The sequence below is a fragment of the Nannobrachium achirus genome, assembly GCF_963921795.1.
Source record: "Nannobrachium achirus genome assembly, chromosome: 3".
Lineage (NCBI taxonomy): Eukaryota > Metazoa > Chordata > Actinopteri > Myctophiformes > Myctophidae > Nannobrachium > Nannobrachium achirus.
The window spans coordinates 21,198,916-21,217,422 of NC_137812.1; the positions used below are offsets into that span (position 1 = coordinate 21,198,916).

Here is an 18,507-nt window from a genome sequence, read left to right on the forward strand (position 1 = left end):
GCCGCCGTGCAGAACCGTTTTTTTTAACCGTTTTTAACCATAGAAAAAACAGGTGCACGCGCGCACCGCAAATGCTGATCTCCAAGTTGGGATGTCTGATATTAGGAAAACCTTTGATATTCGATAACGTTGTTGAATACCTCGATATGGATATTACTCACGATATTAGTAAAAACAATTGCATTATATAGTTTTTAATGTTTTTTCTGCTTTAGGTCCACTGACTGCCTAACCCAGTTAACGAATATGCACACTGCACAGTGCACATAGAATAAAGAAATTAAACGCCTTATTTCCATTTTCCAACAATAACCACACCTGGTTACAGATGGACTGCTTTTCTGCGTGCTACGTGCTCCATAGTGTGTCTTAATTAATTTGACACATACAACAATACCTACAACAATACCTTCCTTCAAGCCGTCTTCGTCGATATGTACTGTATACCTTGCATGTTGATATCTCGATATCGGTATATTTTCAATATATTGCCCAGCCTTACTCTCTATCTATCTAGCTGTCTGTCTGTCTGTCTGTCTGCCTGCCTGACTGTCTGTTGGTCTGTCTACTACGTACCTACTGTACCTACCTACATATTTTCTCAGAGGCCTGGACAACAACTACTGCCGAAATCCAGACAATGAGTTGATGCCATGGTGCTACACCGCTGACTCAGAGACACGATGGGAGTACTGCCCGGTCCCCAGATGTGATGATGCTCCTGAGCCAGGTAGCTTTAACCACATGACATGTACAGTATGATGGTTCTCTTGATTACTGTTGGGACATTTATGCTTTCTTAAATGTACCTCATATTTCCCTTATATGAAGCTATTAATTGTATGTCATTATAGAGGCGAACTGCATTCAAATAAAACCAACATCTTTATTTGTGGCAAACAAAGCCATGCTTCCCCATGACATTTAAATCATTTTGAAGTTGATTAGCTGTAGATTTCGACCCAGCAAGGTTGCAGCTCTGGTAGGATAGTTAGAAGTTCACTCCGGACCCTTTCCCTGTCTGGTTAAGCCATTCTTTTTATTACTGTACAGTATATTTGCACACACAGGAAATGTGTAATCTGCATGTATCCATCCTGTAAGGGGCAACTGGTGCTGACCTATTAGGGGCAGTGCTGTATTAGGCTTATACAGCAACCATGAATTCCTGTGGGTGCAAACATTGGAGCAGTGTGTGTTACCTATTGTATGCTAATAGGTGACGCCTTGGTCTGGGGGAGATACTAGACTTTTGAGGCTTCAAGGCTGGGGCTGCGACTCTCTCCGTCACACTCACCCCCCTTTGACCTCCTCATACAGGGAAGCCCGGATCCGCGTCACGGCACCAATGTAACGGAGGCGAATCTGAACCTCCCCACCCGGTTTCGAACCCGGGTCTCCCACGCGAAAGTCCAATATCTTAACCACTAGACCTAAGAGACATCTCTTTGGTCTGGGGGAGATACTAGACTTTTGAGGCTTCAAGGCTGGGGCTGCGACTCTCTCCGTCACATATACAGTTCACCATAGCATGACTTTGTAGCATAATGTCACATCTGTACAAATAACCTTGTGTTGCAGATCACATTAGCCATGTTAGACGACGGCTGCATCATTGAGTTGTACAGTATGTTGCATATTAACTGCAGTCAGCACTTGATCACAAGTCAAAGTCAAACGTCTTATCATAACAAATTATAGCCTATAAGGCAAACTGCATTCAAATACAACCTACATATTTCTTCTTAGAATACAAAGCCACCTTTCCCATTAAGGTTTAACTTGTTTTATAGTTAATATTATAGATTTCAGGGTGGCTTTCCAGCCAGCAAAGTTGCAGCTCTGGTCTGAGTAGGTTGGTTCAACATAGAGCATAGAAGTTGTCTCCTGCCCCTTTCCCTATCTGGTTACCCCATTCCTTTGTGTTACTGTATACTGTATGTGCACACACAGGACATGTTTCCTTTGCATGTAGCCATCCTATTAGGAGCAGTGAACAATATTAGACTAATACAGCACCCATGGATCAGTTAGTGGCTTCTTGCTCAGGGACACTGACACCGAATGCGGACCGGGGACCTTATATTTCCTAGAGGGCTTCTCTATCAAAAAACAATGGTATTTGTGTTTACTCTCTCCATTCATCTACTTCTTCCGGTCCTGTCCACCTACCATTGTCCCAGAGCTGACCTGCTTCACTGGTAATGGCAGAAACTATCGGGGGGAGGATGCCAGGACGATCTCTGGGAAAACCTGCCAGAGATGGTCGGCCCAGGCACCTCACAAACACAACCACAGGCCTGAAAAACACCTGCACAAGTAAGAGGACCCAACAAAACATATATCTACAGACTAGTATTTATCATTCTATCTAGCTTCTAGCTGTCTGTCTGCCTGCCTGCCTGTCTACCACACACCTACTGTACCTACCTACAGTAATACAGTATGTATGTTTCTCAGAGGCCTGGACAACAACTACTGCCGTAATCCAGTCAATGGGAAGATGCCATGGTGCTACACCACTGACTCAGAGACACGCTGGGAGTACTGCCAGGTCCCCAGATGTGATGTTGCTCCCTAGCCAGGTAGCATTGACCACTTATATTAACAACACTGGCCTGTATTGGAAAACCGGATTTCTTGATTGAGTTATCTCCCGTTGCATTGTAGATCATGCTCTGATTATGGTTGTGTTAATTGGATGGATGTAATATACAGTATGCTATTTAACTTGTTTGATATTTGTGTTTTTTACTCTTTTTATTATAATCGTTATTATTGGTTTTCTTTTTTTATAATTAATGTCTAATCTCCTTCTTTTTAGATATTGAAGACCTGGTCGGATGATATATATATGCAGAACTTCCTCTGTTATTTAGAGCAATAATCTGTGATGCCAGAAAAGGGTGTTGTATTTAGACACTCTTGTTATTGCTAACACCCAATATTTTTATTTTTATTTGGGTGGATCATAATATGATGGTGATTGGTGTGCCTTTGGGGGTTTGGGATTTTTTTTCTTTTTTTCGCAGCCAATGGTCTGAATGAATGATGATGATGACCTAACACACTGTAGGTGTAGCCTTTACATGCCTGGTGGTTGTTGTGCCTTGTATGAAGGTCTAACCACTGAAACGTTGAATAAAGACGATCTTTTTAGCAAGTTGTGTGGGACCATTTTCTTTGATCTGATACCAAAGATGCCTTTCCTAACATTTAGACCTCCCAGGTTGTCCTGATACATGTCCCATATGATCTTAATTGCCAGTTATGATCAGTTATATCAGTTATACAATGTCTGAGAATGTTTAAGTGCAGCCCACTAGTGTGTGACAATCTTTTGTATGGAAAGAATGGGTCGAAAAGCTTTTTTTTAATAACTAACGTTTAAGTATTTTTAGTCAATGCATTTAATTGAAGTCGTTTTAAGTAAAAAGTACCTCAATATTGAACTCAAGTACAGTACTTGATAAATGTAATACTAGTTACAGTACTTTCTGTAATGATTAGCTAGCGTTACCAGCCAATAGGTGGCACTGTGGCTTAGATAGCACATTCTGTATGTTGGGGAGAGAACTCTGAATAAACAGGTGCCAATAATTCACTCTTGAGCAGCTAATGTTGTCAGACATCCACTCATTACACTTTCCATCACTGCACAGAATGTGTGTGAAAGTGAACAATGTCTATCTAAATAACATAACTAGAATCTACCTAAAGAACAGTGCCAATAGAGAGGCAACGTACAGTAATGCATTCAGCTCAGTTACTTTATTGTCACATTAGAGGTTTACACTGGCTGCTGTGTAAAGGTGAATTATTATTTGTGTTCAATCTTCCAGTTACATTAAAACATGTGGGAACAATAAATGGGTGATTTATGAATGCAGTTCTCTGTGCTGCATGCTCCTCATTGTGGTGACTGTCCCTCTCATGCATGATGATATGTGTTATAACTATTGTGATACATACAAATGTATAAAAGCATCGCTGTGTGTGTAGAAGTGGGTTACAGAATGGACCTGCTGGGCCCCAAAGCATCAACCAAGGCCAACAAGGTCATGGGGCCCCTAAGACAAGGTATCAATTACTCATACAGTAGTTTGTGTCACATAGTCAGTGTCCAGTATGCACAGTGTACATTGTACTATTCTTTAAATGCCACCAACAAAGACCTGTCTAGCAGTGACCAGCAGGTCAACAGAAGACAACACATTAGAATGCAATAGAAGAGTAGAAGAGTAAATGTATTCAAAGCTTTTCATCAGATGCTTTTTGAAAACTCTGTGATTTTTATTTTTTTATTTTTACTCTGATTATGTTAAATGTCAGACGAGAGGCGAAATCATAAAAGGAACAGCTATCAATTAAAAAAGCTGAATTCAGTAGAATGTCCATACGTTTTCTGAATTCATGTCACTTTCATGTTTGCCTGTTCGACTGAGGTTCAAATTGTGACTTGAAAAAGGGTCATTCTGGTTACAATGAGAGAGAGGAACTCGCTCTCAGAGGAGAAGTTATGATTACAAATATTGATGTGATTGACACAGCTGTAGATTCCATGGTGTGGTCAGCTGCAGGACACAGGAAGCAGGCAGAGCGATAATATTGGCTGCAGTCCCTGCTGCCTTTGAAATCCCATTTATTGAGGCGAAGATGGTGATTGTTGGCTTAAACGGCACCTGTAACAAGACAGGAGAGACTGGCTGAAAAAGCAGCTATGTGATGATGTTATGATGATGATGGTCATCATCATCATCATCATCATCATCATCATCACCACCTCCACCAACAACACACAAGTGAATTTTGAGACATTAATTTACATGAATAGACAGACATACAGACAAATGAAATAAGAGAATGCAGATCACTGTCACTGTGGTAGTCATTGTTGGTTACCTGAACAGATCACCTCCAGTGTCAAGGTTGAAGAATCAGATCTTAATTGTAGACACTCCCTTACTGAAGATTCTGATCCAAAACAGGTGTTTGTAGCAAGCCAAACAGGTACTTTCGTAGAACCATCGACGTGATGTGATGAAACAGTAGAGCCACAGCCCAACTGTCTACACACTACAGATGCTGCCTTTAGTTTATTACAACAGTTGTGAACTTGTCTCCACTCTCCCCGGTGTTTCATCTCAAGATTACCAGTACAGCTACTGGTTCCTCCCACCAACCTGATATCATCAGGCTCTGTACAGAGAAAATAGAATATGCAATTGAAAAGTAATCTGACATTGATTGATTGTAAAATAATAATCAAAACCTAAAGTGTAGTTTGTCTTTCACCTGAGCAGGTGAGCCCAACAGTCTTGTCAGGTGAGCAGGTGATTCTAGTTGAGTCTGAGGTAACACAGTCCCGGAGAACAGACTCACTGCCATCACACTGGAACTCTTTGGCCGACATTGGGGAATTCCCTTCTCCATAGAGCGCCCCCTGGAGGACTGAAGGAGCCCTACAGCCAAGCTCCCTACAGACCACCTCTGCGTCCTGCTGGTCAAAGTCACCTTCACACACTGAGACCCACGACTGATTAGACTTCACCTCCACTCTGCCTGAACACATACTTGTGCCATTCACCAACCTCACAGACTCTGGAGAGAAAAAGACAGACAGACAGACAGACAGAGAGACAGACAGACAGACAGACAGACATTGAAAAGACGAAATTGGTGCAAATTTAGTTTTAATTGCATTGTTAAAATATTACATTATCAAAGAATAAATATCATTTGTCCACGCTTCCCATAAGTATGCATGTTTTTAGAAATAGATTGCTCGTTACCTGAACAGATCACCTCAATTCCGTAACCGGAAGAAGCACTTTCCGTTGACGTCACGCACTCCCTCAGAGAAGATTCAGATCCAACACAGTCAGCGCGCGTGTACCATACACTTCCATATGATGAAATAGGACCCCATTTCGTTGAAAGAGCTGAGCCACAGTCCAGTTGTCTACACACTACAGATGCTGCCTTCAGGTTCCAGTCATTGCTTTGATCTGCTCGTCTCCACTCTCCCTGGTATTTCGTCTCCAGTCTACCAGCACAGCGACCAACCCCGCCCACCAACCTGACAGGCTGTTCAGGCTCTGTACAGAGACAAGACAGGCAATTAAAATGTTATAATATTTTGACTATAAAATACTATATATATATATATATATATATATATATATATATATATATATATATATATATATTTGTCTTTTACCTGAACATGTGAGTCCAACAGTCTTGTCACTTGAGCAGGGGGTTCTAGTTGAGTCTGAGGTTCTACAGTCCAGGAGAACAGACTCGTTGCCTTCACACTGGAACTCTTTGGTCCACATTGGAGCATTCGCTTCCCCATAAAGCACCTCCTTGAGGACTGGAGGAGCCCCACATCCAAGCTGCCTACAGACCACCTCTGCATCCTGCTGGTCAAAGTCACCTTCACACACCGAGACCCATGACTGATTAGACTTCACCTCCACTCTGCCTGAACATGAACTAGGACCATTCACCAACCTCACAGACTCTAGGAGAGAGAGAGAGAGAGAGAGAGAGAGAGAGAGAGAGAGAGAGAGAGAGAGAGAGAGAGAGAGAGAGAGAGAGAGAGAGAGAGAGAGATGCACCAACCAAGAAGAGACAACAAACGCAAAGGGAGAAGTAGCCGATCAGAGCGCTTTGCTTGGCCCAGAGGATGCAAACTTTAGATTTAAAAAAAATCACTTGATGATTCACTCGTACAACAAAATGTGTTTTACTTGAAAAAAAAATGCTTCTCAGGTCATTAAAATGCGATTAATTGCGATTAATTAATTACAAAGCCTGTAATTAATTTGATTAATTTTTTAATCGCATCCCAGCCCTAGTTTTTTGTTGTTGAAGTTGTTTGTTACCTGCACAGATCATCTCCAATCTGAACCAGGATGTATTTTCAGAGTCCTCCATTTTTAAGCACTCCCTCAGTGAAGATTCAGATCCAACACAGGCAACTGTCATCTTCCACACAGATTTAAGTGGATGATTATAACTACTTTTTGTCGAAACCGTATTGCCACAGTCTAGATGTTTACACACTAAAGATGATGACTTCAGGTTCCAGAAGGAGGTTCCACCCACTGGTCTCCACTCTCCCTGGTGTCTCATCTCCAGTATACCATTACAGTTACTGGTTCCTCCCACCAACCTGAGATCAGGCTCTGTACAGAGACAATAGAATAAGCACTTAGGAAAAGGGAAAAAAGAAAGAAGGAAACCAGTAAGACTCCCTAAATCGGGAGATAAGCGACCATCAGGTCGCATACACAAACTTTAGAAGGCAATGGTAGCCAATCAGGAGGAAATAATGGAAATGGAACAGATCCATGTTGATGGCTTTAGAGATATTCTGTGTGTGCCGGTTGAACCTGAAGAGCTGAAACTGTCAAATGATATAAGAAAGAGACAAATGGGTGGGTGACGTGACGTAACGTTTTCGCTGTCCTCGGTGTCAAACATGTATAAATAAAAAATATATTTGTCAAAAACCTTCTGAATATTGTGCAGGACATTAAGCTTTATGTGAATTTACTCAAGATTAAAACATTTCATTCCTCATTTCTTCAGAATTTTCAACCAAACATGGCAAAACTCATATGGTGTGACTGTCCTGACCTTGTTTCTCAAAGTGGGAACTTGAATAAAACTAAGAAAAAGAATTGCTAAAAATCATTTGAAAATGAATTTAGGCTAAAAAAATGTCTATTTGTGAGCCTATATCTTTTCAAAGTCAAAGCATAATGTTTTCAGTCATTTCTGATCAAAAACATTTTGTCCCCCAAACCAAAATCATTTGGTGTGACACTAGTTTGGACAAATTAAACAGGCAATTATTTGGACACCTATTGGCTAGAGAGGTCCTTCTTCTGTAAGGCTATTCAGCACTCCCAGCACAACTGCAAGACAGGTGTCTGAGGTGAGTTATGATTTTAACATTTTCATGAAATGCCATCTTGTTGAAACTTTGACAAACTCACCACTTTGGATGTCTGTTGGTGTGACACCTTTTCATTAAAAAAAGCTTAAGTTATTTGAAGTTTTGGTCATATTTCCATGTAGATCTAGGTTGCTTTGTTATAGCTAGCATGCTGTTAGCATGCTAATGTGTACATAGTAGCCTCAAGGTAAACCTAAATGCAGAAAACGTAATATGGTGTGACACTTAATCATAATGGTGTGACATGTCTGCTTGTCACGCCATATGACTTGATTGTCACACCATATGATTTATACTGTATTTAACTACAGATATAACAATAAATAACAAAGTTCCATGTTTCTTTTGTACATTTAAACATTTGTTTTAAACATTTTTACATAAAATGTAATTTAGCTTCATTCAGTGATACTTCAAATTCATCAGACAGAGCAGAAACCCCTTCACAGAAACCTTAACATATTGTTTCAATCTAAACAATATTTTCTCTTTGTCTTAAACTATACATTCCATTTTCTTTTGTCAGCTGGAAAATGACAAGTGCTGAGAGAACAAGAAAGTACAGGGAGAAACTAAACAATGACCCAGCAAGGAGAGAGGAGCCAAAGGGGCGAGACTGCATTTTCTACGAAGAGCAGGAGGTTGTCTGTAGCATAGCAGAACCGCAACAAGGCAGCCGGTTTGCTACCCTCACCAAATACGACTGGCTGATGTACAATACAGTCTAAATGTATAATCTAATCTGATCTAATACTTTTGTACTTTCACTCACTGGACTGGACAGTGGACAGTGTTAAGGTAGGACCCGAGACAAAACTAGCGAAAATAGCTGATCTACAAGCTCTCAACACGTTGTGCTGCGAGAGCTTGTAGATCAGCTATTTTCGGAGTTGCGCAACCCAGCACTCTTTAGCTAGTGGAGATGTGGTGTAATGTCATGATTCCTAATTACATTTGTTCAACACAAAATGCTGTGTTCAAGTTCAGGAGACTTCGGAAAAAAGCAATTTACCTGAATGCTGAGTTCTGTTTCCACTAATTGGTGTTAATAAAATGTTGCCTTGGCTCCAAGTGTGGCTATGCGCCTTATTGTCTCTTTAGGATCCTTCTGCCGTGGGCCGGCAGAAGACTTAGGTGTGCGTAGCATTCCTGTGCACATCCTCATCATCCATCTACTACTACAATTCTTTCTTATCCCATGTTAAAGCCCTACAATAATATCCTGTTCAGAAATATTAAGGCCATGTTATCCTGGGTAATTGTTTAATCAATCAGTAAAGTTCAGTACTCACTAATAGGTAGGTTAAAACACAGTTTGCTTTGACACATGAAGATATGATCATACGGTGTGACACTAAATCATTTGGTGTGACATTCCAAATAGTGAAAAATCATACCTTTATTAATGATTAAACCAAAAAAATGTTTATGGATTACATAGAGAATATTATCAGGAAGAGTCACAAATATTTGTGTAATTTTAGAGAAAGTTTTGACAGAATACATTTAAAATATGTTGTAAGATCATGAACATGGGCCTCACACAGAGTGTCGATTATCGGTTAGTTATGATAATGGACTTTGATAAAGTGAGTAACTTAAGAAAGATGTACTCCATTTTCATTTTATGAACAATTATTTTCATGTCACACCATATGACGATTTTAGGCACAAGTACAACAAACTGCTGAATAAAGTCTGATTCCAATAAAATATCTAAAAACAAAATGTATTTCCATAAGGTTGAGAGTGAGTAGAACAAAAGTAAATAACTTTTATGCCTGCAATTTAAAGTTTTTTTAAAAACACATTTTTTGGGGCGTCACGTCACTGACCCAAATATTGTGAAATTAGCCAATCTACAAGCTGACAATGCCTCGAATGCGAGACCGAAACACTCTTAAATTCTTTAGTTGAACACACACACGCACACGCACACACGCGCGCGCGCACACACACACACACACACACACACACACACACACACACACACACACACACACACACACACACACACACACAGGTCAGGAGAAAGTATGAAGGTCAACTCGCCAGGGTTCTGTGTGAACTTTGAACAAATGTCCGCGGTAAACAACAAAATCAAACACAACTGAACAAATACACATCATCCCTCTGGAACATAATGGGACATTGCAAACGAATATAATAATGTACTCTTTGACCTGCATGGGTGTTATGTCAGTTTAGTGCCATTGATTGGATAGTTTCATAATTTCATAATTAAGACGGTTCCATTTGGTTCCATTTGTAAACTGTACACACTCCGAGTTAAATTAATATTGGTTTGACAATATAAATTGGGGTCCCAGAGATAGAAATGCCATTAAATTGGGTTCCGTTAATACTAGGAACGTTTCTCATTTGATACCTTCGCTTTGATCGTGATCAATATCAAGACACAATTAAGAGTTTCGAGTTAACAGTAAATTACAAAAGTCACAGGTTTGTTTTCCCTTTGTTTCCCCTTTGTCCCCGGGTAGCAGGCTAATAATCATATTTGACGTCCAATTCATCAGTTTACAGTTTACAGTTTAGGCATTTAGCAGACGCTTGTAATCCAAAGTGACTTACAATAAGCAGATAAAACATCACAACAATAAACAAGATAATATGTCAGTACATCAACAGCAATATAACAAATGCAAATGAATATCTATCTAGAAAAAAAAAAGAAAAAAAACCAATATAATCAGTAAAGAAAAAAAGGTTTCTAAAAAAGAAAGTGCTAACTAGCTTCATGTATGGTCAATGATTTTTTCAGTAGTGCTAAGGGTTTAGGTGGAGTCTGAAAAGCTGAGTCTTCAGTCTACGGCGAAAGCTAGCGAGTGAGTCCGTTGTTCTAAGTGCGACAGGGAGTTTTCTAAAACGTTTTCTAAATGATATAACCGACGCAGGATAACAGAAATTAGATTTACTACTGTTACTGTACCATCCGTCGCCATGGTTAGGGAAGACAGGAGTAGAGGGGTCACACTCAGCCACAGTGCAATCATCATCCTGCTGTCTGATCCTGGGTCTGCTGGAGCTCCACACCACAGATACCTTCACCCACTATATTCTGACACTGTGTCCTCCCCTCCCCTCCCCTCCCCTCCACTTCCCTCCCTCACCCACACCCACACACTGTCCAAAGGGGTGGCCTGAGGTGGCAGTGATATTTGAAAGAACAGAGCCCAATCGCTGATTGACGGACTGCAGATTGGTTATAGAATTCGATTGTTTAGTAGTGCTAAAGCTTAGATTTGTGAATGAAAGGATTTTGACAGTGTGGGAAAACGGAACGATCAATGCTTTGCTATATGAAAATGTTTATATAAAAAATAAATAGATTGCTAATAGTGAAAATAGTAGAACATGATGTATTGCATTTGAGCTTGTATCAAAGCAACTGGCATAAACCCTACTAAAGTTAGCCTGGCGTTGCTGGATGATGAGTCGGTCTGGCTATACTAAACAACAACAGGAAAAAAGAGTTAGGGTCGATTCACACTGTAATAAGGAGCCTAACTAATTTCGGTTCGGCAATGTCCAGACCCAAATATGGGTTTCCCCTCCCGGTTCGGGTAGGGCGTCAACCGACTAAACTCTGCTCCACGGTGCTGCCGAAATGTTGTGACCTCCCGACTTAATTTCGGTACTCAGCGGTGTCTTCTCATTCATTCAGCCCGGCTCCAAGTTCATATGCTCGGCTGTGAAGCCAAGGAAACAGCGGTCGTTTGGGAGGGAGACACGCCGACTTCCAATGCTTGTGCGGCCGTGTATTGAGCGTCGCAGAGCGGATACATTGCCAGCTGGTTCCAGGCGCGCAGATCCAAGAAAAGCATAGCGGGGGACCACTCCGCGTCCGTGCGTGTGCGGCGTGCGCGTCCGTGCGTGTGTGCGCGCCCGATTTCGTTTTTTTTGCGTGCAGAGATCGGTTTTCGGGCGGTTTTCCCCCCTCATTTTCCTTCAGATACGGGCATTAACGGTTTTATGATGTATTATTTATTTACTTTTCAAGTTATCACCACTGCAATAACCAACACAACCAAAGCTTACATGAAAACACACTTCATCAGAAAGTCACAACTTAGGGAAAAAGTAAATAGTAACTTACCATTGTTGCTTGTTGGTCAACTTGGTCCTCCCGAAATGTACAGGTCCATTTACTGTAATTCCAATAAATGTACATAGCGTCAAATGTCATTGTCCAGATCCAGAAACAAGAAACAGGCAAAACCAAAGTTTGGAAACTTTGGAATTCCAAAAGTTTGGAAACTTTGGAATTACTTTTATTAATATGCGACGTCCTCAGTCAGTAGTTAAGTGCTTTAGTCCATTCCAGCTGTCCAATGAAAAAACGGCTTCAATTAGTAGTCACGATAGAATCCTCTCCCTGGTATTTCGTCTCCAGTCTACCAGCACAGCGACCAACCCCGCCCACCAACCTGACAGGCTGTTCAGGCTCTGTACAGAGACAAGACAGGCAATTAAAATGTTATAATATTTTGACTATAAAATACTATATATATATATATATATATATATATATATATATTTGTCTTTTACCTGAACATGTGAGTCCAACAGTCTTGTCACTTGAGCAGGTGGTTCTAGTTGAGTCTGAGGTTCTACAGTTTTTTTTTTAGGGCTGGGACTTTAACTGATTAATTGCGATTAGTTAATTACAGAAAATGAACGCGATTAAAAAAAATTACGCATTTTAATTGCACTTAGTTTTTGCATCACAGAAACTTCAGTTTCGGGCATACCGATCATAGCGATGCACCAACCAAGAAGAGACAACAAACGCAAAGGGAGAAGTAGCCGATCAGAGCGCTTTGCTTGGCCCAGAGGATGCAAACTTTAGATTTGAAAAAAATCACTTGATGATTCACTCGTACAACAAAATGTGTTTTACTTGAAAAAAAAAAAGCTTCTCAGGTCAAATATCAATATGCGATTAAAATGCGGTTATTAATTACAAAGCCTGTAATTAATTTGATTAATTTTTTAATCGCATCCCAGCCCGAGTTTTTTGTTGTTGAAGTTGTTTGTTACCTGCACAGATCATCTCCAGTCTGAACGAGGAGGTACCTTCAGAGTCCTCCATTTTTAAGCACCCCCTCGGTGAAGATTCAGATCCAACACAGGCAGCTGTCATCTTCCACACAGATTTACTTGGATGATTTAACTACTTTTTGTCAAAACCGTAGTGCCACAGTCCACACACTATAGATGATGACTTCAGGTTCCAGAAGGAGGTTCTACCCACTGGTCTCCACTCACCCTGGTGTATCATCTCCAGTATACCATTACAGCCCATTCTCACCCCCTCTCCTTCACCCGTCTGACGCATTCCCAACTCGCTTTCTGCTTCACCCGTGCGAGGCTTTGGGAACGCCTACTTACGGTCAGACACGAACGGAGATTTTTAGTACACATGCGCCGACATGTGTTTACTGGAATATTTTGCGATGACGGCCGACACAGGGAATCGAACCCCGGTCTCTGGATTTGCGTAACCATGCTCTACTGACTGAGCTAACCAGACGACTGGGGAATTCCCTTTTTTTTGTGCTTTTATCTTTGACAACGTGGATGATAACGTAGTCCCTTCTTTGAGCCGTATTCGGACGCGGAAGCAGTCCCCTGGTCAAAATGTACAATTCTGTCCATAACGGCACATAATTCGGTAACGCCGCTGAGTCGGCTCATGCGCCGTTCACACCGTTCGCCGCGGCGACTCGGTCGCTACCGCTCCCTCGGCGGTGTCTCACGGGGTTCATCGGCGCCTGAGACGACATGGCTCCATTGTTTATAGTGGCGTGAGCGGTAGCGATGGGTGGCTAGTAAACCAGTAAGCTCTTCAAAGCGGTATCGAATCCCGCTTCGGGAACTACTTTCTTTTTCTTTCTTCTTAGACCACCCAATGCGTCCAACCCGTGAAACAGTAGGCAATCCCAAAGCGTCTATCGTCCGACGCAGTACAGTACTTCACAACGCGTCGGTTGTATGACGCTTTAGGGGTGAGAATGTGTTGACCATTACAGTTACTGGTTCCTCCCACCAACCTGAGATCAGGCTCTGTACAGAGACAATAGAATAAGCACTTAAGAAAAGGGAAAAAAGAAAGAAGGAAACCAGTAAGACTACTTAAATCGGGAGATAAGCGACCATCAGGTCGCATACACAAACTTTAGAAGGCAATGGTAGCCAATCAGGAGGAAATAAGGGAAATGGAACAGATCCATGTTGATGGCTTTAGAGATATTTTGTGTGTGCCAGTTGAACCTGAAGAGCTGAAGAGACAAAGAAAAGTATACATCAGTACACATATCCTATCTACAAGCACAGAAGGTTGGTTTATAATATGTTCAAATACAAGAGATTGTGTCCTCCTGTTTACCGCTAACATTGAGAATGAATAACTGTATGATATCTATCAAGATACATCTAAAGCTATTCAGTTATAAATGTAAGATGGTAACAATGGAGGATGGATGCCTCTTATAGTGATTTCAGAGGGGGTATCCTTAAAGGACCTACACCATGAATTTTCACTTTTTCTATTTTAAAACCTTTTTTGGGGGTCCCACTGGCACCTTCTATCCTCACAAAGTCCTATTTCTGACCATTGTGTCTTTCTCTGGTTTTGGGAAGACAGAGATGAAAAGCTTTCCACGGGTTCTCAGAACAGTGCTGTTCTGAGAGTTGATCCGTGTGACGTCACACGGATTCCCGTTTTTTTTTCAGAGTAAAAAAAAAATGTTTTCAAAAAAAAAAAAAAAAATTTTTTTGAATTTTTTTTTTCAAAAATTTTTTTTTTTCAAAAGTTTTTTTTTTCATTTTTTTTCAAAAAAACTTTTTTTTCAAAAAACTTTTTTTCCAAAAAAAGTTTCAAAAAAAAGTTTTTCAAAAACTTTTTTTTTTCAAAAAACTTAACTTTTTTCTTCAAAAAACTTTTTCAAAAAACTTTTTTTTTTCAAAAAACTTTTTTTTCTCAAATATTTTTTTTCAAAACATTTTTTTTTTTTTTTTTACTTTTTTTTTTATACATAAATACAATGCAGGTGGGGTTGATTGTCTAATGTAGATTAACTTTATGTAATGTCTGGTCTAGCAACGGTCGCCCTGTGTCATTTGACAGTAGGCCTATAACATACAACATAGGCCTACAGTAGGCTATAATCAGAGCTGCAACATTATCCTATTTTTGTATTGGCCCAATATTAACATTATTTGTTGTCAACGTGGGGTCCGGGGAGGAGTGAAGAGGAGGGGAGGGGGGAGGGGTGGAAAAACCCCACTAGATGCGCCCCTGAGCAAACAGAGGCCGTTTTGGTATTGCAGCTGGAGAGCCTCATTATAGTAGAGCTAGAACAAACAAAAAGAATGGTCAGAGTGTTTGTTGAGGGTTAAAACCTGTCTAAGACTCAATTTTGAGCATATATTTATACAAAAAATATAGTTTTAAAAGCATGGTGTAGGCCCTTTAAGGACAGTGTTTTTCAACATGTGGGTTGGGACCCCCAGTAGAGTCGCCACACACACACACACACACACACACGCACACGCACACACACACACACACACACACACACACACACACACACACACACACACAGTCACACACACACACACACACACACACACACACACACACACACACACACACAGAGAGAGAGAGACCATATCATCAAAGGTAATCAACAAACTATAAAAACTGGTCAAACATGGTCCAAACTGTCAAATTATATAAGACAGAGACAAATATTGTGAAATTAGCCGATCTACAAGTTGACAGTGCCTCGAATGCGAGGCCGACACACTTTTAAATTCTTTAGTTGAACACACACACGCACACGCACACACGCACACACACACACACACACACACACACACACACACACACACACACACACAACACACGGGTCAAATCAGGAGAAAGTATGAAGGTCAACTCATCAGGGTTCTGTGTGAACTTTGAACAAACGTCTGCGGTAAACAACACAAAATCAAACACAACTGAACAAATACACATCATCCCTCTGGAACATTATGGGACATTGAAAACACATTTAATAATGTACTCTTTGACCTGGGTCTTATGTCAGTTTAGTGTCATTGATTGGATAGTTTCATAATTAAGATGGGTCCATTTGGTTCCATTTGTAAACTGTACACACTCTGAGTTAAATTAACATTGGTTTGACAATATAAATTGGGGTCCCAGAGATAGAAATGCCATTAAATGGGTTTCTGTAGCATGCATGTCAAACTGGGGGTCCTTCCTCAACCATTAAAATGGTTGGGAATCACTGGCATATCTTTTCAAATGGGGGTCCGTGGGCTAATAAAGCAGCCTCAAAAGATGTGCGGCGCTTCTAGCAACAGGTCGACAGCTGTAGTTCCGGTCACAGAACTTTCTTATGTTATTTGAGAATGCCGTTTTAGTAGTGAGTAGTTCACCCCCAAAATGACTTTTTTTCTATTGATTACTCATGCCATGGAGTTCAATAATATTTTTAGTTTTTTGTCACATTCCTAAGACATAAATGTGATAACAATAAATTTACCCCCATTCATTTCGGATGGTGACCCGTTTCGAAACGGGTCACCATCCGGAATCAATGGGGGTAAATTTACTCAAATCAAATTTTTGTCTTAGGAATGTGACAAAAACCAAAAAATATTATTGAACTCTACTCTCCATGGCATGAGTAATCAATAGAAAAAAAGTAATTTTGGGGGTGAACTACTGCCATACATAATGCCTACATCTCACTTTTATTTGCAAAATAATGTGCATATAAGTTTAATATAACACAATTTATCATAGTACTGCAGGTCACCCCGGTTGCTGGGGGGCCGACTTATGGCCTTTTTAGCGTGCTGCAGTGGCAGGGGTCCACCACTAGGTGGCGGTCTACGAATGGCTGTTTCCGCACCACCGAGGCGGACGCGTGGATACCGGCCCCGGCTCTCCCGGTCGCTCCTAGGCCTAGTTACGGCATTTTATGTGCACTGCAGTGGAGGGGGTGCCTCACTAGGGGGTGCAATCACTTTTGGATCTGTTCTGGAGCAGCTGGAGTCGGTGGCCCCCCGGGAATTCCCCATGAGCAGCCCTGTTGGGGTCATTTTTGCACTTTTTGGAAGCTGGAACAGGGGGCCCCTGGAGCTCCGGGGGTCCTGGGAGGGGTGGAGGTTGTGGTTTGCCAGGCAAGGACTGTGTGTGCAAAGTTTGGCATGGATTGGGGCATCGGTGGCAGAGATATGAGTTGGGGAAAAGTGTGACGTGACGGACAGCCAGCATTTTCACGCGACGGGACCAACTACATCGGACTCAATGTAAAAAATCAAGTCAGAATAAGTATATTTTATCTGAAAAAATATATAATTGATGCCGTCCAATTTTTTTTTATATAAAACTAATTATGTATAATACAGATTTATTAATATAATTATAGGCTATTAATTATATTATTAAAATTATATAGTATGTATTATAATTATAATAGGTGTAATAATTATTGTTATTATCATTATCAATCAATTTATTATCTAATCTAATCTTTGCATACAGTAAGTGTTGTTCATCACATGAGAAACAATGCATTGTTGCATCAGCAGTTATAGGGTTAAGTGCCCAAACTTGGTTAGACCAGTGACATCACACAGTGCTTTGACAGTGCTCTGCCTCAAGTATACCTGATTGCAGACCGGAGCACGGGGCGGACTGAACGCGGCAAGGGGAGTGCACGGGGCGGACTGAACGCGGCAAGGGGAGTGAACGCGGCAAGGGGCGTAGTGAACGCGGCAAGGGGCGGAGGCGTTTGATTATTGTCCACGACACTGCAAGCGGCGCGCAGGCCAGCGGACCTTGGTCCTGCTCTTCGCCCCCGAGCGCCGCAGGCGCGAGTGGCCGCGAAGAGCGGGCCAGGGCCGCGCGGCCGGCGGAGCGCCGCGCGAGTTACGAAGCCGTGGTGAATGCAATCGTTATATTTATGCCCAGGCCGTAAGGCCTGGGCAAGCCCACGATAAACATCAGCATTGATGGCTGAATGGATAGCGTCGCCGACTTGAGTGCCAGAGATCACTAGTTCGAATCTCACCGTTGCCCCACTGCACACGTCACCGAAGCCCACGATAACCGCCGCGTTCACTACGCCCCTTGCCGCGGTCAATCCGAGAGAGAGAGAGAGAGAGAGAGAGAGAGAGAGAGAGAGAGAGAGAGCCGCGGCCTGCAATCAGGTAAGGCTCCTCTGCCTTGCAGCAGACTGAAACTGGATTGAACCGGTTTGTTTGAATCGCTTTCAGTGACTCACTGCCAGTCTGCCACTGCCAGAGTGTGAGTGCAGGCTGAAGGCTCTCTCATGGACTACATTTATGACTACATTTATATCTCCTTTTGGTAGGTGAAATTTAAACAATACATAACCACTGGATAATGTAACTGTTACATGTTTGTTAAGAATGTTGTCTGTGGTGTTTTTGTCTGTGGTTTTTCCTGAAGGGCCCATGCTAACCAGTAGACA

At 41.5% G+C, this 18,507-nt stretch overlaps 2 protein-coding genes across 6 annotated transcripts in view; one reads left to right on the plus strand and one right to left on the minus strand.

The window, feature by feature from the left end:
• LOC308281320 (apolipoprotein(a)-like) overlaps nt 1-3,159 on the plus strand; it is a 35,674-nt gene extending 32,515 nt beyond the window's left edge. For all 4 annotated transcript variants that reach the window (XM_080721471.1, XM_080721472.1, XM_080721473.1 and 1 more), the window contains exons 31-34: nt 606-730; nt 2,184-2,319; nt 2,461-2,585; nt 2,825-3,159. In XM_080721471.1, the coding sequence (XP_080577597.1) occupies nt 606-730; nt 2,184-2,319; nt 2,461-2,581 (382 nt within the window). In that variant the 3' untranslated portion in view covers nt 2,582-2,585; nt 2,825-3,159. The remainder of the gene's footprint in view (nt 1-605; nt 731-2,183; nt 2,320-2,460; nt 2,586-2,824) is intronic.
• A 1,110-nt stretch (nt 3,160-4,269) lies between these two features.
• On the minus strand, nt 4,270-13,097 carry LOC308281321 (scavenger receptor cysteine-rich type 1 protein M130-like). Of its 2 annotated transcripts, XM_080721475.1 has the most exons (7): nt 10,920-11,052; nt 6,891-7,193; nt 6,221-6,526; nt 5,793-6,098; nt 5,296-5,601; nt 4,903-5,199; nt 4,270-4,682 (listed from the first exon to the last, which is right to left on the minus strand). In XM_080721475.1, the coding sequence occupies exons 1-7, from the start codon at nt 10,984-10,986 to the stop codon at nt 4,672-4,674; spliced, it is 1,596 nt and encodes a 531-aa protein (XP_080577601.1). In that variant the 5' UTR covers nt 10,987-11,052; the 3' UTR covers nt 4,270-4,671. The 2 variants fall into 2 exon arrangements, with proteins under 2 accessions (XP_080577601.1, XP_080577602.1); XM_080721476.1 differs by lacking the exons at nt 6,891-7,193; nt 10,920-11,052 and adding an exon at nt 13,031-13,097.
• Between the last annotated feature and the right edge of the window lie 5,410 nt (nt 13,098-18,507).

Coding starts and splice junctions, on each gene's coding strand:
- LOC308281321 (XM_080721475.1), bottom strand. CDS start 10,986: ATGATGATTGCACTGTGGCTGAGTGTGACCCCTCTACTCCTGTCTTCC. Junction 7,194..10,919: donor CCTAACCATGGCGACGGATG/GTACAGTAACAG, acceptor GTCTCTGTACAG/AGCCTGATCTCAGGTTGGTG. Junction 6,527..6,890: donor ATTGGAGATGATCTGTGCAG/GTAACAAACAAC, acceptor TCTCTCTCCTAG/AGTCTGTGAGGTTGGTGAAT.